This window comes from Bos indicus, chromosome 29 (genome assembly GCF_029378745.1).
Source record: "Bos indicus isolate NIAB-ARS_2022 breed Sahiwal x Tharparkar chromosome 29, NIAB-ARS_B.indTharparkar_mat_pri_1.0, whole genome shotgun sequence".
Lineage (NCBI taxonomy): Eukaryota > Metazoa > Chordata > Mammalia > Artiodactyla > Bovidae > Bos > Bos indicus.
This window is the reverse complement of record NC_091788.1, coordinates 17,523,385-17,544,748: the sequence shown is the minus strand read 5'-3', so window position 1 is coordinate 17,544,748 and position 21,364 is coordinate 17,523,385. Positions and strand designations below refer to the sequence as shown.

Here is a 21,364-nt window from a genome sequence, read left to right as displayed (position 1 = left end):
CACTAAACCCTCTCCAGGATCCTCTAACTCTAGGCATTCAGGATGGAGGGACCACCTGGGGTCTTGTCTTTCACTTCAAGCAAAGCTGATTTAGAAGACTGGGATGCCTTCACGGTTAATGGTTTTAACTTAATGCATTCTTTAAAAAGCAGAAACAGAAAACAGTGAAAATATTTACATACACACAGGTGCGTAATAGAGACCTGAAGACACACGTGTCCTGGCACCTGCAGGGCTTAGAAATGACACTGGCCCCAGATTTAGTTCAACTCAAGTGCTTTTTCTGGCACTCAAATTTGCCCATTTTATCACTTGTATCAACCAGGGAGAGGAGGAAACTTTTAGAAAACTCTGGGGCTTAGAGTCTATAACAGAGACAAAAGTCTCTTCTTTCACAGCCCCATTGACTACTGCTTTGAAATAACACATTAGGCTCAGTTTAAAAGTGCACCAGACTCCAAAGGCTACCCTGACAGACACTGCGATCGACACCCTCTAAATGTCACACTGATACTGCGCAGGGCCCCCTGGGGCTCCAGGGCACAAAGACTTTATGTGCCCCTCATTGCATTGATTATGGGAAACAGCCTTCATTCAGCCTCCATGACCTTCCCTGAGTTCCAAGGGGAAGATTAAAGCAGTTGTTAATTAGGGAAGGGAGGGGATACAGGACTGAGGAGAAATAAAACACTTAAGAGCAGACATGGGGCAAGGTCCTGGGTCCCCATCGACGGACACACACCACAATATCTTTGAGCTGTTTTGCAGATGCTGAAACCCCCTCCAGGTGGGAAAAGTTAACAGTTAGCCATGGTAGGCTGCCCACAAGCATGGAGACCCCAGACCCGTTGGACCTGAAGGTTGATGATGCTGACTCCTACTCACCTCACCGCCAGCCCATCAGAAAATGTCCAGGAGCTCATCACGCCCTTCTTGAACAACTACTATAAGTTTTCTTGCTGTCTTCCCCAAGTGGGGACTCACAGTTTTCAGGGCATTAGCCCACTGTGGCCCCCTTTGCCTGGCAAAGTAAAAAGACTGTCCTTTTCCACTTCACCCAGAACACTGCCTCTGAGATTTGATTCGGCACCAGTGTACAGAGAAGCTGAGCTTTCAGCATAAGGAGTACGTCAAGGCTGTATATTGTCACCCTACTTATTTAACTTATATGCAGAGTACATCATGAGAAATGCTGGGCTGGAGAAAGCACAAAATAGGATCAAGATTGCAGGGAGAAATATCAATAACCTCAGATATGCAGATGACACCACCCTTATGGCAGAAAGTGAAGAGGAACTAAAAAGCCTCTTGATGAAAGTCAAAGAGGAGAGTGAAAAAGTTGGCTTAAAGCTCAACATTCAGAAAACAAAGATCATGGCATCCGGTCCCATCACTTCTTGGCAAATAGATGGAGAAACAGTGGAAACAGTGGCAGACTTTATTTTTTTGGGCTCCAAAATCACCGCAGATGGTGACTGCAGCCATGAAATTAAAAGACGCTTACTCCTTGGGAGAAAAGTTATGACCAACTTAGACAGCATATTAAAAAGCAGAGACGTTACTTTGCCAACAAAGGTCCATCTAGTCAAGGCTATGGTTTTTCCAGTGGTCATGTATAGATGTGAGAGTTCGACTATGAAGAAAGCTGAGTGCTGAAGAACTGATGCTTTTGAACTATGATGTTGGAGAAGACTCTTGAGAGTCCCTTGGACTGCAAGGAGATCCAACCAGTCCATCCTAAAGGAAATCAGTCCTGAATATTCATTGGAAGGACTGATGCTGAAGCTGAAACTCCAATACTTTGGCCACCTGATGCGAATAACTGACTCATTCGAAAAAACCCTGATGCTGGGAAAGATTGAAGGCAGGAGGAGAAGGGGATGACAGAAGATGAGATGGTTGGAAGGCATCACGGACTCAATGGACATGACTTTGAGTAAACCCTGGGAGTTGGTGATGGACAGGGAGGCCTGGCATGCTGCAGCCCATGGGGTCACAGTCGGACAGGACTGAGCAACTGAACTGTTACTGTGTTGGTTCCAAATCAGGAAGTAGGCAGGTGGCAATAGCTGTGGTCTCAGTGTTGAAAGACTTGAGTTCAAGTCCAAATTCTGCTGCTAAACTGTGGTGGTGGCTTAGTCACTAAGTCGTGTCTGACTCTTGGAACTCCATGGGCTGTAGCCAGCCAGGCTCCTCCATCCATGGGATTTTCCCAGCAAGAGTAATGGAGTGGGTTTCCTTTTTCTTCTCCAGGGGAATCTTCCCAACCCAGGAATTGAACCTAGGTCTCCTGCACTGCAGGCAGACTGAGCTACCAGGATTAGCCAAACTGCACTGTTATTAATATATGTGTTCATTTTGTAAACATAACTTCCATGTCTAATTTGTGGGGCTGAAAATTACAAGCATTTCCCCATGTTTCATAGTCTTGATAATTTTTAATGGCTGAATAATATTAAGTGAATACTGCATAATTTTCTTATATGTTTTCTTATTATTAGACATTGGATTTTCTCCTAAATTTTCACAATTGTAAGCAGTGCTGAGACAAGAAAGCCATTTTTTCCCTAGTCTTCTAAGAAAGACTCTCAGAAGTTGAAAATAGGACTATTTTTATGATTTAATACGAAACCTTCATATGCTTTTCCAAAGGGTTGTACTGATTTACCATGAAGGTAGTAATATAAGTGGGCACAGTTTCATTGCAGTCCTTTTGGGGCTGGGTATTAACTTATTTGGGGGATTTCCTAATTTATTAGGTAAAAAAGATGCAAAATTATTTTAATTTGCCCTTTTTAGATTACTAATTAGGTTAAAAATATTTCACATATGTTGATAGTATACTACTGGGTGGCCAAAAAGTTCATTTGGGTTTTTCTCAACCATATTATAGAAAAACCCAAGAGAACTATCTAAACAATCCAACATATATTTTTGGAAGCTTTCCTACAGGAGTTTTAGCCATATATCTATGAAATCATAATTTTTTCATAGCATATGCATCTTAATATATATACATATTAACCCTTCCTTGGTCTCTCATTTTTACTGCAAGTATTTCCCCATTTTTCTTCTTATATTGAGGTCTTATAACACATATAGAAGTTTTACATTTTTATGTGAACATTTGCTAGTCTTTTTCCTTTGTGATTTCTTCACTGACTTTTTAAGCTTAGAAGTCCTTCTTAAGCCAGAGATATGCAAATATTGGGTTTTACCCTCTTTGAGTTTGACTTTTAAATATTTACCTCTTTAATCCATCTGGAATTTATTTTGGCATATGGTGTGAGATGAAGTCTGAATCAGAGGGTAAAAACTCAAATTCTTCCCAGGGTCCAGGCAGGTAAGTTAAAGAAGTAAAGCAGGTCAGGCAGAAGAGAAAGAGGGAAGTGGAGACTGGGGTGGAAAGACAGTATTTGAGGGGCAGAGGCTTGTTCCTGCAGGAGTTTTGGCCTTCTAACTTTTCAAGGTAAGCCATAAACCTATAGTTTCACAGGATATCATCCAAATTTTAAATCCTGAGCCAACACTGCAGATAAAAATCTTCTTCTGGGTCTACTGAGCATGTCCATCCCTCTAAACGCCACTTGGTAGCCTCTGGTTGAAACTGATATTTTTTTAAAGTTATTCCAACAACATTAATTGACCAAGCATTTCCTTCTCCATTAATTTGAAGTTCTTTTTTTTTTTTTTCCTCACACACTAAAATTTTACATATAACTGGTACTATTTCTAGGCAATTTTATTTCACAAATCTGTTCGACTCCTAAGATCTTTTATTTTAGATTTAGGGCATGTTAATATCTCTAAAGATGAGTGCCCTTTCATTATTCTTTTCGGAATCTCTTTCATACTCTCATCTGTTTTTTATTCCAGGTGAAGTCTTAAACCCTTCAATCAAATCTCCCAAATTCCCTTTAGGATTCTGTTTGGCATTTCATTAAGCCTATAAATTGACAGATTTAGAGTAGTTCACCTTCTCATCTAGGAACATGTTATATTTCCTAATTATTCATGTCCTGTTTTATAGCCCTCAATAGAATTTCACAGTTTTTGTCACATAGGTCACATATAATTCTCATTAAGATGATGTTTTAATTTTTATTGATTTTTTTTGACTGGGACATTTTTCATTATATTTCATAACTGGTTATGGCAAGTATATGGGAAATCTATTGACTTTTGAAAAGCTTTTTTGTACCCCAGTTGCTGCTGCTGCTGCTGCTGCTAAGTCACTTCAGTCGTGTCCGACTCTGTGCGACCCCACAGACGGCAGCCCAGCAGGCTCCCCCGTCCCTGGGATTCTCCAGGCAAGATCACTGGAGTGGGTTGCCATTTCCTTCTCCAGTGCATGAAAGTGAAAAGTGAAAGTGAAGTCGCTCAGTCATGTCTGACTTTTAGCGACCCCATGGACTGCAGTGCACCAGGCTCCTCTGTCCATGGGATTCTCCAGGCAAGAGTACCGGAGTGGGGTGCCATTGCCTTCTCCGGTACCCCAGTTACAAACTCTGAATTCTTATTAGTTTTTTGACTGATGTTCTTGTATTCTTTGGGAACACAAACACACCCTTTACAAATAATGATAGCTTTGTCTTTGTCTCTTTTTTCTATTTTTTTTTCATTGCAATTTCCTTTTATTATTATTTCTGTTTCTTAGTGTCATTTTCTCAGCTTTTAGGATGATGATTTCTGTTTCTCCCTACACCTGCTATATCTTTCATAGGTCTCTTTCTTGTTATTTTTTTTTAATTTTATTTTATTTTTAAACTTTACATAATTGTATTAGTTTTGCCAAATATCAAAATGAATCTGCCACAGGTATACATGTGTTCCCCATCCTGAACCCTCCTCCTCCCCCCTCCCCATACCATCCCTCTGGGTCATCCCAGTGCACCAGCCCCAAGCATCCAGTATCGTGCATTGAACCTGGACTGGCATCGCGTTTCATACATGGTATTTTACATGTTTCAATGCCATTCTCCCAAATCTTCCCACCTTCTCCCTCTCCCACAGAGTCCATAAGACTGATCTATACATCAGTGTCTCTTTTGCTGTCTCGTACACAGGGTTATTGTCACCCTCTTTCTAAATTCCATATATATGCGTTAGTATACTGTATTGGTGTTTTTCCTTCTGGCTTACTTCACTCTGTATAATAGGCTCCAGTTTCATCCACCTCATTAGAACTGATTCAAATGTATTCTTTTTAATGGCTGAGTAATACTCCATTGTGTATATGTACCATAGCTTTCTTATCCATTCACCTGCTGATGGACATCTAGGTTGCTTCCATCACTTAAGCCAGAACTTCTAAAATAATGCTAATAGATACGCCCTTATTACTAGCTTTAAAAGGAATCTGTCTAATATTTAACAAGGAAGCACTGACTTTTGATGTGAAATCAATGTTCTTTATTACACTAAGTTTTTTTTTTTTTTTGTCTTTCTTTTTTTAATATCATTATGACCTAGTATCATGATCAGGGGTATTTTTATCATTTATTGAACACAAAAGGCAAACCTCAGCACAGTGTATTCAAAAAGTGTTGGAAATTTGCAAAGTAAGTGTGAATGAAATATACATGGATCTGAATCTTAGCTCTGATTCTAGGTGACCTTGAACGCAATCTGCTGCCTCATCTGGAAAATGGGGATAATGACTCTGATGGCACAGGTGGGTTCAGTTCAGTTCAGTTGCTCAGTTGTGTTCAACTCTTTGTGACCCCATGGACTGCAGCACACCAGGCTTCCCTGTCTATCACCAGCTCCCGGAGTTTACTCAAACTCATGTCCACTGAGTCGGTGATGCCATCCAACCATCTCATCCTGTCATCCCCTTCTCCTTGCACCTTCAATCCTTCCCAGCATTGGGGGCTTTTCCAATGAGTCAGTTCTTCACATCAGGTGGCCAAAGTATTGGAGTTTCAGCTTTAGCATCAGTCCTTCCAATATTTAGGACTGATTTCCTTTAGGATCGACTGGTTTGATCTCCTTGCAGTCCAACGGATAGGTGGGTTATGGGAATTAAAATGAGTTAATGCAAATAAACTGTGCTTAGTGTACTACCTGGCACCTATGAAAACTTCAGAGAGATTCACTTTCCCCCTCAGTCATTTAAAAGACTGAGACACAGTGGCACAATTTCCCAAATGAAAGCTTCCTAAGGAATGGCTTGCATTTGTAGGGTTGAGAAAACTCAAACTCTATTTGTGAAAAATGTCACCCTAGTGCCGAGGACTTTTTCTCACTTTTCTAAAATATACCGCCTATTCCTTGCACTCGTGCATGGATTCCTTGGCCTATGACACAAATGAAAATAAAAAATGTGGCTGACATGTAATGTGAACCAGGAATGAAACAAACCGTGCTTCTATTAGCCCTGAACACGAATGCCGCTCAGATAAAGGCATGAACAAGCAGCTACTCAAAGTGAAACCAGATGTGCAGAGGTTTCTGGCCTGCACTTTTTTTTATAACCCTTCATATAACACTCACAGTCCTGTCATTTCAACAGAAGGTCCTCTGCTCTGTTTAAGCAGCAAGAAACCCTCCCAAACCTCTGTTAGATTTGCATTCACTTAAGCCTGTGCTTGACTGTGGAGAAAAGAGAGCTCCTTCCCTCAGGAGAGAGCCTTAGGTGCAAAGTATTTGGCCCAGACAAACACTAAGACCTAACAACACACACACGCTGCACTGTCCTTCGAGCGGAGCCTCCGCTGCTTACTTGTTGCCACAGGAAATGGGACCCAAGCAAAGTGTAGAGAAGCCTGTGCAGAAAGAGTGTAGATTTGGAGTCTGATTGTTCTAGATTCAAACCCTTGCCCTGCCCTTACTCCTGTGTGACTGTGGGCAACTTCTCTGGACCTTATTTCTTCATCTATGCTAAGCAAATCATTTCTCCTGCTTCCCTGAGATTGTCACAAAATTTAAGTTAGATAATGCATGTACCACACACAGCTCCCTCCCGGAACCCTGTAAGCACTGAAAACTATTAGTGACTATTATTGCCAATAACAATGACATACCCTTGTATAGCACGGATAATGAGGCGCACCCTGTTCTTGGTATTTAACAAATATTGTTTCTTCTGAGAGTATTAGTGGGTATTAATATTATCACCGTTTGTCAGATAAGGAAACTGAGGCACTGATGGGTTATGAATCCTGCCCAGGGTCACACTGCTAAATGTGGATGCAAGCAAGGCTGTCTGGCTTCAGATCCGATCTCTAACCACTAAGCCACGCTCCCTCCTCGTTCCTGCTCTGTGATACAATATAGCCGATTTGATGCAGTGCCACCGCGAGGCTGCATTGGCATGGAAGGGAACACACACAGCGCAGGCCAGAGAGGGCTTCCCGCCCTGCCCTCCACTGCGCTCCACCTGCAGCCTTGTCTCGTCTTCACGGCCCTCTCCTTCCCACCGGAAGAGGCGTGTCTCCGCCTCTTCTCGGATGAGCCTTCTGCGTCTGCCGTCCGTTCGGTGCCTCCTGCCCCGCTTCCTTCCTTCATCATCTCCCCTCTCTCCTGAGCCTCCCACCTTCTCCCCTGGCTCCTTTCCCGCAGCTGACAACACGTGCAGGGCTCCCCCCGCCTTGTGTAAACCTTGCCTTGAACCTGCCTCCTCCTCAGGTTACTCCCATCCGTCTCCTTCCCCGCTCTGTCTAGAAGAGGTCGTTTCTCCTCCATGCCGCTCGCTCGCTCCTGAACTCGCGGTGACCCTGCTTTTACCTGCACGGGGGTGGAAACGCTCCCACTGAAATTCCCAGTGACCCCCAAGGGACCGGTTTGCTGTCATCAGCTCCCCAACTTTTCTGGAAGGCAAAGCTCTGTGTCTCTCTCTTCGCCGCCCACCCGCTCAGTGTTGGGGTCCATGCTAAACTCCCTTCTCCTCGGGCCTCTGCCTTCTCATATTCACACCAAGGCACCTGTGGGGTCCATGTTTCTGGGTCAGGGGTGCCCCAAGTCAACACCTATTTATTTATCTGACCACTGGCCAACTGCAAACTGACCCCCACTTGGAAATTCTATGAGCAGCTCCAATCTACTGTGCACTGACCATGTTCCCACTTCTTCTCCCAACAAGCTCACATCCCCTTTTTATTTCCTAATTTAACTGACGGTATCACTAGGTACCTATTCTCCAAGGCTGACACTTCCTGCCTCTCCCTGACAGTAAAGTAGTCAAGAAAACTAGTCCATCAGTTCAGTTCAGTTCAGTTCAGTCGCTCAGTCGTGTCCGACTCTTTGCGACCCCATGAATCGCAGCACACCAGGCCTCCCTGTCCATTACCAACTCCTGGAGTTCACTGAGACTCACGTCCATCGAGTCAGTGACGCCATCCAGCCATCTCATCCTCTGTCGTCCCCTTCTCCTCCTGCCCCCAATCCCTCCCAGCATCAGAATCTTTTCCAATGAGTCAACTCTTCGCATGAGGTGGCCAAAGTACTGGAGTTTCAGCTTTGGCATCATTCCTTCCAAAGAAATCCCAGGGCTGATCTCCTTCAGAATGGACTGGTTGGATCTCCTTGCAGTCCAAGGGACTCTCAAGAGTCTTCTCCAACACCACAGTTCAAAAACATCAACTTTCTTCACAGTCCAACTATCACATCCATAAATGACCACAGGAAAAACCATAGCCTTGACTAGACGGACCTTTGTTGGCAAAGTAATGTCTCTGCTTTTCAATATGCTATCTAGGTTGGTCATATCTTTTCTTCCAAGGAGTAAGCGTCTTTTAATTTCATGGCTGCAGTCACCATCTGCAGTGATTTTGGAGCCCAAAAAAATAAAGTCTGACACTGTTTCCACTGTTTCCCCATCTATTTTCCATGAAGTGATGGGACCGGATGCCATGATCTTCGTTTTCTGAATGTTGAGTTTTAAGCCAACTTTTTCACTCTCCTCTTTCACCTTCATCAAGAGGTTTTTAGTTCCTCTTCACTTTCTGACATAAGGGTGGTGTCATCTGCATATCTGAGGTTATTGATATTTCTCCCGGCAATCTTGATTCCAGCTTGTGTGTCTTCCAGCCCATAACGTCCCTTAATATATCCTTTCTTTTATATAATACAGAGGCATTTGGCCCAATTCAGGCCCTACTCTCTCATCTAACCGTACTGGATACTGAAACAGTCTTCCAATTTGTCTCCCTACTTTTAGCCTGAGAAAATAACCCATTTGTATATACCACCGCCACAGAGATGGCTCCATGGCACAAATTAAGTTACATCTTTGCTTACAAACTATCTCGTGCTTCTCACTGCCTTCAAAAATCAGACTTTCAAACCGGTCTAAAAAGTTCTTTCCAGGTTGGGCCTGAACTCATTTTCGAGGCTCCAGGCACCATCCCATCCATGCCCTCTGCCCACCTCCAGTGCATACACCAGGCCCTCTCACGACAAAGGCCTGAGTGACAGAGAACAAGAGCAAAAGTGGAGGCACCACAGCCAGAGAGACCTGGATTCAAACCCTCGCTGTTTCGCTGACTGGGTATGAAACTTCTGCCTCGTCATCTAAACACGATGAATCCCACTTTTCTCTGGAGAAAAAAATACCTACTTTGCATTTTTTACAAATACCTGTTGTAAAGGGTCTGAAACAGTGTATCTAAAACATCCAGGATGATACTTTGATATACTACGCAGTGGATAAACAGTAGCTGTTAACATAAATTTTGCCAAATCCTTTCAGAGAGGCAGGAAGGAATTTATAAAGACTGACAAAACTTGAACCTAGAATGCGACATTTGAGAGGCTTCCTACTAAATCTAAGCCTATGAGCCCCAACTACTGAAGCCCGTACACCTAGAGCCTGTGCTCCACAAGAGAGACCACAGAAATAAGAAGCCCAAGCATCTCAAGAAAGAGTAGCCCCCACTTGCAGCAACTAGAGAAAGTCCATGCAGCAATGAAGATGCAGTGCAACCAAAAATTTAAAAATTATTCAAAAAATGAAATAACAGTTAATGCATTGGAATGTTCTGGAACCCGCATTTCCATTTTTGAGCTGCAATAAGGTCCAGCACAGAAAGGCTGCAGACTTGAACCCATTTCAGAGTTGCTATAGTCCATGGGGTTGCAAAGAGTCAGACACGACTGAGCGACTTTCACTTTCTTTTACTGAATCCAGCAGCCGTAAAATGCATGAATTTCCCCAAACAGAAAGAACATTCTTCAGTGAAGTGCCTAGCAGTGCCCTGAACTGGCAGATGTGCCTTCTTTCCTTCAAGCTGTTCAGAAGTTAATGTCCACAGAAGAAGGCTCTAGGTGGCAAGAAGTATCTGTGACCTTTGACCTTTCACTTGGTACTCATTGGCCCTCTGGTGAGGGTCTGCCTTGTTCAGGGACCTGTGCCCACATCTGGGCTCCAGGTGAAGTCTTCAGATTGGATTCAGAAGACCTGGCTCCGTGTCCTGTGAGTCACTGCTCAAAGGCTCTTTCCTCTCATCTCTAAAAGCTAACAGTGGTTGTTTTCTGCCTGGTCCACAGTGACCACGTCTGTCATTGAGCAGAGGTGGTTACCATTTAGCCTTTATTATTATTATTCTTGAGTAACTCTTCAGAATACCTTTCTGGTTCTCACTTCGGCTCCAGCCCTAAGTTGGTAAATTACTGAGTATTTGTACACTGCCTTCCAGCTCTCTAAGCACTTTTCTCACAGTAAGTCCTTTATGCCTCCAACTTCCTTCTGCACCCCTGGCAGAGGTAGCTGCCTGCCTCTCTGCCCTCATGGGCGCTCGCCCAGAGCTCTCGGTGGGCACAGACCACATTCTGTTGGAATTATTTATGAGAGGGTCAGGTCTCCCAGGGGACTACAGGCTCTTCGAGGCTAAAGCTTGTTTTGTTCACTGATGAGTCTCCAGCACTTAACCAAGTTGAGGTTCAGCAAATGTTGAATAATGAAGAGACACTTAAAAACGTGCTGAGAATTTGTCATGAATCACCCAGCTTCATGTCACCGTCAGACTCTCTGAAGTGGGTTTTATTACTAACAACAGGTGAGGCTCAGATGTACCCAGCATCCGACAGCTCATAGTGCAGTCAGAACTCAAACCCAGGTCTGTTTCACTCCAAAGCCTGGCCCTTTTTCTGGACCACACTCTCTCCAGCCACAGTGACAACCTCAGCTATCTAACACCAATGCCAAGTCTAGTCGACCTGGTTGGGGGCTATTTCTCAGAGGGTGCCACAGAACAGGAGGCCATGCATTTAATCATGTCCCTCCTATCAGCCATTCCAAAAAGTGAAAGGAAAGGGTACCAGGTGTAAGAACCCTCTTAAGGCCACTGGTCTGTAATGGTAAAGCTAGCTGGCGATATGGGGAGGAGCAGCTGCCTTCATCAAATGAGGGAAAGGAGAGCTCTCAGAACACAAAAATTAATCATCTGTCATATAAAAATTAAACCATCGCTGCTGAAATATTTTCTATTGGAAACCCCACCTGAATGGGGGTGGGAGTGGGGTTCCCTCAGCAGGAGTGAGCACAGTATCAGGATAGTTTTCAGGACCAGGCAGATGAGAACCCTGTAGCCTTGGACAGTAAGCCCACTGCAGGCACCCTGTGAGCCTAGGAGATGCAAAGGCCATGATGTCTAAGACCCCAGCTACCTCGATGGTTCTCTGACTATGAGAGTGTATAAGGACACACACAGACGTCATCACACACCAGAAACCTGGTTGCTAAAATGTAAGAGAAAGAGCATGGGCTCTGGCTTGCTAACCCAGCTCTATTTCCTACTTATGAGATCTTGGCAAATAGCATCGGATCTCTGAGCTTCGGTTTCTTTATCTATAATGTGAAAACGCACGTCCTCTAACTTCCAGGGTGTTTGGGAACTGATACTACATCCTGTACAGTGCCTGGCATGGAGTCAGGGCTCAGTCAACAGACTGCTGTCTTTACGATCTTGGCTTGGCCCCTTGGTGGCTGTGTGACCCGGGACAAGTCGTGTGACTTCTCCAAGCCTTGGTTTTCTTACCTTTAAAAAGTATGATTTAGATAAAGAAGAGGTTTGTGGAGGCTCCTTCCCAAAGTGGTAGAAGCATAAACCAAAAGTGAAATGGAGACTCTGGGTGGAGGAAGAAGGCTGAAATGCTGACATGCAGGAGCCTGGAAATATCTAAGTTCTTTCTGTTGGCCCTCACCGCACTGTTTCTCCCAGTCACTTTTCCTCAGCTGCCTGTCTTCACGCCTAAAATGTTGTTGTTGTTCAGAGTATGTCATGACTGACTCTGCAACCCCATGGACTGCAGCACACCAGGCTTCCCTGTCATTCATTATCTCCCGGAATTTGCTCAAACTCATGTCCATTGAATCGGTGATGCCATCCAACCATCTCATCTTCTGTTGTCCCCTTCTCCTTCTTCCCTTCTCTTTCTTTCCCAGAATCAGGGTCTTTTCCAGTGAGGTGGCTATATGCATCAGGTGGCCAAAGTGTTGGAGCTTCAGCTTTAGCATCAGTCCTTCTGATGAATATTCAGGACTGATTTCCTTTAGGATGGACTGGTTGGCTCTCCTGGCTGTCCACTCCTAAAACAGACCATTCCTAAACCCTTTTCTCTTCTTGCCTTAATCTTTTCTCTTAGGAGACAGTATCCTACCAGCTGGGGTCTGCCAATAATCTCTAAGAGCAGGTAAACAACACAAAAGGATTCATTTATCTCCATTTCCAAGGCCCTCCATCCTGGCCCAGACCAGCCTGAGCCTCTGCTGAGACCTCAGACACAGCCCCTTAACCGGAGTCCCAGTTCTACAGCTTGAGAAAGTTTCCAGTATGTAGATCAAACTAGGTCACTCCAGCTCAAAATTCCACAATGGTTTCCTGCTACTGTTGTTGCTGCTGCTAAGTAGCTTCAGTTGTATCTGACTCTGTATGACCCCGTAGATGGCAGCCCACCAGGCTCCTCCATCCTTGGGATTCTCCAGGCAAGAACGCTAGAGTGGGTTGCCATTTCCTTCTTCAATACATGAAAGTGAAAAGTGAAAGTGAAGTCGCTCAGTCATCTCCGACTCTTCACGACCCCATGGACTGCAGCCTACCAGGCTCCTCTGTCCATGGGAGTTTTACTGTCAGGATCAATTAAAATACAAAACAAAATGAAACTTCACATGCTGTGTTAAAGCCCATACAACCTGGCTGCAGTATCTCTCCAGGCTTACCTGATACTACTCAGCCCTCTGATCCACATCCCATGTGTGACCATATCACAGTTCCTTGAACTCCCAGCTCGTGTCTGTCCCAGGGCCTCTGCACATGCTTTCCCCTCTGCTGGGTCTATTTTCTCCCCAAACCTTTATCTAAACAACAACCTTCCACCCCTGCTCCAGCCATCTCAATGAGGTCCCTTATTTGTTTCCTTAGGGCACTCTCTTCTCTTCTCTACCACAGTGAATGTATACCATTTACAAATGGCAACCCACCCCAGTATTTTTGCCTGGGAAATCCCACGGACAGAGGAACCTGGCGGGCTACAGTCCGTGGGGTCACAAGGAGTCGAACATGACTTGGCAACTAAACAACAAAAACAAATTATATATTTAGATGTATACTGGATGGTTGAAATTAAACTTAGTCTACATTACACTGTCTCAAGCAGGTCTGTAAACTCCAGAGGGTAAGAAGCATGGCTATTTAATATACCACAGACACCAATGCCTGCTCAGGACATGGCATGTAGAAGACAAACCAGCAAACGCTGGTCAGATGAGAACATGAACAGCTGTAGTGTCCAGATCTGCCTGCAACCACCCTGGACCTCCTGGCCAGCCTGCTGAAGGCATCATGCAAAGGGCTCTGAAGCTCTTCTTAATAAGAAAGTCCTTGCTGCCTAGGATGCTGTAGAGACTGAACCAAGTCTTTTTCCCTCCTCCTCAGGTACTAGGTTGGCTGAAAAGTTCGTTTGGGTTTTCCATAACATCTTCCAGAAAAACCTGAACAAATTTTCTGGCCAACCCAGCATGTAGGCAGCTTTGCCTTCCGCTCAGCCTCACTAACTAGCCTGTGAGGATGTCAAAGGCAAGCACCAGGTCTGCTTCATACTTTCTCTGTATCTCCGCCTTGGGAAAGCGCATGATCATTTGGGAATGCAATCACTGCTAGATGAAGAAAGGAAGGCAGGAAGGAGGGAGGGAGGAAGTGGGGGCGACATTTGCTTCTAGTCCTGGACACAGAATAGGTCAACTTGCAGCAGCTGCCTGGGCCTGAACAAAAGGACTTTCCTCTTTAATGAGCATTAATGTCCTCAGACCAGGAAGACCAGGGCATGTGTCTCATAAATTACCAGGGTCTATACTGTCTAACTGGAGAAGGCAATGGCACCCAACTCCAGTACTCTTGCCTGGAAAATCCCATGGACGGAGGAGCCTGGTGGGCTGCAGTCCATAGGGTTGTGAAGAGTCAGACACAACTGAGCGACTTCACTTTCATTTTTCACTTTCATGCATTGGAGAAGGAAATGGCAACCCACTCCAGTGTTCTTGCCTGGAGAATCCCAGGGACAGGGGAGCCTGGTGGGCTGCCGTCTCTGGGGTCGCACAGAGTCGGACACGACTGACGCGACTTAGCAGCAGCATATTGTCTAACAGTGATTCTCATTTCTTTTTTCTGGGTTTCTTAATCCACTGTTGGGCAGCTCTGTTATTTTTCAACTTGGCTCACACTGTCACAACGTCAGGGTGATCTGTCCTCTTATGCTTCAGCATCAACCAAAATGAAAAGATAAGATGCTCTCTGGAGACCTGAAGCACTGCAACACTGACTTGTCGTGTCTTAGGGTTGCAAGCAATGCATATGGAGGTGTTTTTATTTTTTAAGTTTTGGATGTTGTGAGATTTTTTTCCATTGTCTTTTTAATGACTTTTCAAGAAAGCTTCCTGTGTTGATTTAAGATGCATACTTATATTAATAAGGGGAAGTTATAAATAATAAAGGGAAAGTTATATAAAGGGGAGGGGAGTTAATAAAGGGGAAATCATATTCCATATAATACAAATAGAAATAAAATATTTAATAGCATCAGAGCAAATAGTAAGACACTCTGGCATCATGGAGAGAACACAGGATTTGGATACCAAGTTTCCATCCTGGCTCTGCCCTTAATAACTTTGGGCAAGTCAATCAAATTCTCTGAGGTTCAATTTCTTCATCTGTAAAGGTGAGATCAAAAGGCAAATTGTCTAAAGTTCTCGTGAGGTTCTTTCTCACATACAGAAAAAAGCTAAGCATGGTCCGCAAAACACAGTAGGCGTTCTCTAAATGTCTATTGAATGAACAGAAAAAAAGTGTAATATCCAAAAAAGGAGGCTTGATCTTGGAAAAGAGGCATATGGCTAAAGAAGGAAGATCATGCTCTGTGGAGTGAGACAGATACAAATTCAAGTCCTAGCTTTCCTCTTAACATGCCTGAATCTCAACTCCCTCATCTACAATAGGGGGTGAAAATAAAAATAATCACCTTATGGAGTTACTGCAGGGCTTCAAGAAAGTATTTCAAGTCCTGTGTAAATGGTGATGGTGAATTATAGCTACTGGTATAATTCCCCTGGGCTTACCAGGTGGCTCAGTGATAAAAAATCTGCCTGCCAATACTGAAGACGCAAGAGACATGGGTTCGATCCCTGGGTCAGGAAGATCCCCTGGAGAAGGAAGTGACAACCCACTCCAGTATTCTTGCCTGGGAAATCCCATGAACAGAGGAGCCTGGCGGGCTACAGTCCATGGGTTCGCAGTTAGACACAACTTATCGACTAAACAACAACAAATAATCCTCCTACTTCATTCAGTACTTGGGGTCAGCAAGGTTATCTATCCCCAGACAGGAGCAGAAACATTGCCTTCAAATTATCCATCTCTGCATGTAGGGAAAGGCCAGTCTTTCTGAAAGCAGCTGCCATGTCTTATTATAAAACTTGCCTGGTGTCGGTGGTTTGTGTGCCTGTGTGTGTGTGCGAGACAGAAACACATCCAGTTCACAGGGGGCTCTGTCAACAGCGTGTCTCCATATGTATACATTTGTATACACAATTTGTAAAGTGCTTTTAGAATTTTTTCAAGGCAAAAGATAAACTAATATAAAATCATCAGCTGGATTGCATTAAATGGAGGGAAAAGCAAAAACGTACACAATACAGCCATTTGTTAAATTAAACACAATTATTTCTCCCGCTATTTAATTACAAACAGATATAAATAATCTGGATTCTGACATCTCAAATCTTCTTAAATTCTAGCTCTGCACTTCAGCATGTAATGAAGGGAGGGTCGTTTTCCAGACTGTGTGTTAAGCAAACCTGAGAGTTACAATTGTATACTGGGACCATAATAACTTCACTAAAACAAGACCTAAACTTTTAATTAAGCTGCCAAGACAAATTACAACTCACGGCCCACAGGTAACGACCACAGACAGCAGAGACTCAACGCCAGGGAGTCTCAGGGAGAGAGGGATTAATAGCAACATTGGAGTCAGTCTGTTTCTGCATTAAAGTAAGAAAAGGTATTCATTAAACAATCACTGTAGCTTGAAGGAAGACAGACAAGTCAGCAAGGCAGCAAGAGAAAGGTGGACTGGGAAAGCAGCCGGGGAGAGAATGTTAACCACTTCCATGCATGGAAGCCTGGACTGGGCACTGTATATTCACTGTCTCTAATCGTCACAGCGGGGACCGCCAAGCACTATTACTATTTCCCTTTCTAGATAAGGAAGCTGAGGCTCAGAGAAGCGACATGACAGACTACATTCGCAGAGCTAACATGGATCAGTGGGAGAAGGAAGGAAGAGAAAGCAGAGCTCAGGAGGTATTTGTTTTCATAGCTAAGCTGACAGACTGCCCACCAGAATCAGGATCACCTGGGCTCTGCCTTAGGCCTACTAGGGGAAGGCCCAGGAATCTGAATTTTAGACTCGCTTCCCAGGTGACTGCTTTGCACAACAATATTTGAGACCCCCTCCATGAGATACTGTAACCCCTTGTTACTCAAAATGTGGGCCACAGATGAGCAGGATCTCACTGGGCACTGCACCCCAAATGCTTATTGCAGCACTGTTTACAACAGGCAGGACATGGAGGCAACATGAATGTCCATCCACAGAGGAATGGATAAAGAAGATGTGCTATATATACATAATGGAATATTACTCAGCCAAAAAAAGAACAAAGTTGGGTCATCTGTAGAGATGTGAGTGGACCTAGAGTCAGTCATATAGAGTGAGGTAAGGTACAAAGAGAAAAACAAATATCATATATTAACGCATATAGGTGGAATCTAGAAAAATGTGCACATGCACCTGTTGCCAGGACCTCCCAGATGGCGCTGGTGATAAAGAACCCACCTGCCAATGCGGGAGACATAAGAGATGTGGGTTTGATCCTTGCGTCAGGGAGATTCCCTGGAGGAGGGCATGGCAACCCACTCCAGTATTCTTGCCTGAAAAATCCCTACGGACAGAGGAGCCTGGTGGGCGAGAGTCCATACAGTCAGAGTCAGACACGACTGATGCAACTTACCACATACAGACCTATTTCCAGAGCAGAAGCAGAGACACAGACATAGAAAAAGGACATGTAGACACAGTATGGGGGAGGGGAGCGCGGGACAAAGTGAGAGAGTAGCAGTGACATAGATACACTGCCATGTGTAAAGCAGATCGCTGGTGGGATCCTGCTGTGTGACACGGGGAGCTCAGGGCGCTGCCCTGCGGCGACCGAGATGGGGGGGTGGGGTGGGAGAGAAGCTCAGGAGGGAGAGGATCTATGTGTACAGGCAGGGGATGCACTTTGTTGTACAGTAGAAACTAACACAGCATTGTAAAGCAATTATACTTCAATTAAACAACACCAAAAAGGCAGACTCTAAACATCTACCCAGACTGACTGAAGCAGAATCTGCATTTTAACAAGACGCCAGGTGGTGCCACAAAACTCTGAGAAGCACGGTACCACCTATCTGCTCTGAAAGGCATCACAGGGTTAAGGAAGGTGAAGAAATTTCATCATTTAGGTGAGAATGGGAGAACCAGAGGGAAAAGCAGGACCGTCTCCTTAATTATGGCAAAAGAGGTCAGCAAGCTCTGACAAGCCAAGAGTTGGCAAAGGTACCTACCTGTACGACATTTTATTTCTCTGAGAGGCACTTCCTAATTAAAAGTAGTTTTCTTTGGGGGTTTGTATTAATATCGTTTCATATTTGTGCTCAGTTATTAAAAATATAGAATCCTGATTGGAGGAGACCTTAGTTCTGAGCAAGCGTGATGCTGCGCCTAAGCGGAATCAGGCTATGAGACTATGAAGCCATAACTCAGGGACCACTAATGACTTGAAAATCATGTCTCTGATCTGAAGCTACTGAGTCCAGAAAGAGAAAAGAAAGAGAGTCTGGAGCCGGGCAGACCCTGCCGAGTGTCAGCCTAATTGATGGTGAGGACCACGGCCGACCACGGCCAACCACGACCGACTCGTCCATGACGGGGAAAGGGGTGCTGAGAGGCTTTGGGTCACCATTAACCACCAGGCTGGAGCCTCCAAATTCCAGAACCTCAGGGAACCAGGAGCTGGAATTTGTGCAGGGCCAAAACTGGCTGGATGGCATCACTGACTCGATGGACGTCAGTCTGAGTGAACTCTGGGAGTTGGTGATGGACAGGGAGGCCTGGCGTGCTGCGATTCATGGGGTCGCAAACAGTCGGACACAACTGAGCAACTGAACTGAACTGAAAACACAAATTAGTGGTGGGGATTCAGAAGTGAGCACAGTTTCCACTCCACCTCAAAAGAAGGCATTAACGGAGGAAACCGACAACACAGCAGCTGCCAAAACTGGGCAACTACCAATGGGGGCCTGAGGGAAGCCCACCCCAACTCCCTCATGCGCTGAGTGACGCCGTGTGGGCTGGGCTGAGGGCTGGGGCAAGGAGATTACGTCCAAGTCCCTGCCCTCCAGGTACTCAGCGACCAGCAGCTAGGGCAGACAGGTGGAAAACAAGGACAGCACAGTCTTATTTCTTACCCCAGGGCTCACGCAACACAGCCCCACTTCCCTCATTTTGCCAAGAGGGTAGAATGTTGAGCCTGCAGTCACAGTCGAATCTTATACATTGTTCACTGTATTTAATGGGAAGGTATTCACTGCCTTGATGCTAAGGGCAAAATTGCAAGTAAGAGGAAAATGGCCTGAAAATGCTACTGCTGTTAAGATGGAAGTACCAGGGTCTTGCAAGAGTTTTAGGGACTAAGGACCAGATTTGGAGATTTTTATTCAAATTCCATTTCCCATATCAGATAGACTCTCAGCCAAGGACTGAGAGCTTTGAGGAGAACTCAAAACTTCATGGAAGTTTTCATTCAGCAGAAAATTCAACACCAAGCGTTCTGGTTAGCAGAGTTTTGTCTTCTGGAAGTTTTATTTTCCTGTAGGGGATTTTTATCTCCAGGCTATGTCAGTGAGCTTCTATATGAACTCAGATAAAATGTTTTCTGACCTGAACCAGAGACCACCATATCCTACATCACATCATGGTGGTTTGATGAGGAGGCAAATTCTTTGCAGCATGTGGGTACAGAAGAGAAATGCCTTAAAATAAGGATGCCAGGCTCCCGGGACACCCCCAGGCTTTTGGGGTGGCCAAGGGGCTTGCTCTGAACAAGAGCTCTTCCACTGCAAGGGACATGACAGGGCTGAGAGCCCACTTAAATCATGGGGGCTCACTGCCCACCAGAGTTCAGGGCATCTCAGTATCTCAGTTCTCAACAGAACCCCCATCTGACCGAGCACACTGTTTATCCAGCCCTTTGCATGGCTATTCCCACCCTCTCTCCAAGCCTTTATCTATCTCTTTTTTTTTTCTCATCTGCCAGGGGTTATTGGCTCTAAAAGCAAAATAATCAAGCAAACAAAATCACACATAAAAAAAAATCCAAATAATACATCAGTGATTTGAACCAAGATAGATTATGAGGATGGATACCGGTATTGGAGGGAAGTGACAAGAATTCCTGTCTCCTTGTCAGTTTCACCCTTCGGTGTTTAAATGAAGCAGCTGGTCTGCACACCAGGCCACTGATCAAAGAGAAGGATGGTGGGCAGTGGTATTGGGCACCCACACGGCCTTACAGCTCCTCCTGCCACTCCCTTCATTTCCCCGCATCTCACTCCTACCCTTTGTCCAGCAAGCCCGGTCAAGATGGCCTCATGCTGGATCCAGCTGGCCTCTGCAGCCCTGGACAGTATACATCCCGCTGTCAGCTTCAACCCCTAAGACCCCTGGTGTCCCCTCATCCAGGGAGAAAATACCCCACGTGCCCCAGAGCGGCGGAGGTTCCTTACCGATGGCAGTAGTGAGAAAGGAAACAACTTCAGACTCCTTCCCGTCATTATAGAAAGCCAGGTGCCAGATTCCTGAATCCAAATACTGGATGAAGCCGGTCTCATGGCTAGAAGGGGGGATGGCTCCCCGAGACTGGCGCTGGGGCCCCTCCAGGCTCCGTGCCTCCTGGGTCAGGAGCCTCCTTCCATCCAGCAGCTCCACAAAGTCAAACTGAAGCACAAAGAGAGCATAATTAGCAGCGGACCTGCTTCACCACCATTCTACGTTCTTCGGGCTTCTCCCAGGGAGGACGCAGGGAAACACAGATGAAACAGGCAAGAGAGGCCAAAGCGATGCGGAGGTTGACCAACCCACTCCAACTCCTTCCCAGACCCCATTTTGCAAGGTGGGAATCTCCTGATCCGCTGGTGAGGGCAGCAGAATTAGTAGATTATTTTTAAGTGCCAGTTGGCTGTAATTTGGGGTGTGGAGAGTCTTCCTCTGGCTGACTCTACACCTCTACATCAATCAGGACAGCCATGCTTTTTTTTTTTATTTTTTTTAAGCTATGCTTTTCTGATGGGCATGTGATTAGAAACCCAGTCACTTTATGACTGAACTCCTCCAACTCCACGCAGGGGATGGCGGGAGGGAACCCTGGGGATCTAGGATGGGGCCCGGAGCACTCACTGGGTGTGCCTTAAATGTCAGTCAAGTGCAAAGGAAAATTTGATTTATATCTATCTTCCCTTTGTCAACGATCCTTTCTCAGTGCTCCAGTTTCAGGGAGCGGTTTTAGGGGAACTAAACTGGATTAGCACAAAACTCCATCAATAATTACATGCTGTGTCAAATAATACAATTTCCAATTGATCCAAGCCTGCTAGCATGAGAAACTCGAGGGAAGATAGTCACGCGGTGCTAACAACAGGCAGGTGGTGAAGTCCTACTGGTGAGCAAACCGAGCAACTATCTACCTATCTATCTTTTAAGAAAAAAAAAAAGGGTATTTATCCTGTCTCATGTGACAATGTCTAGGGACAGGAAACCCAGGACCAGTAAA

At 45.1% G+C, this 21,364-nt stretch overlaps 1 protein-coding gene across 2 annotated transcripts in view; it reads right to left on the bottom strand.

Moving 5' to 3' along the window:
* Positions 1-21,364, bottom strand: part of TENM4 (teneurin transmembrane protein 4) — a 3,327,204-nt gene that overhangs the window by 190,228 nt on the left and 3,115,612 nt on the right. For both annotated transcript variants that reach the window (XM_070782510.1, XM_070782511.1), the window contains one exon: positions 20,322-20,532. In XM_070782510.1, the coding sequence (XP_070638611.1) occupies positions 20,322-20,532 (211 nt within the window). The remainder of the gene's footprint in view (positions 1-20,321; positions 20,533-21,364) is intronic.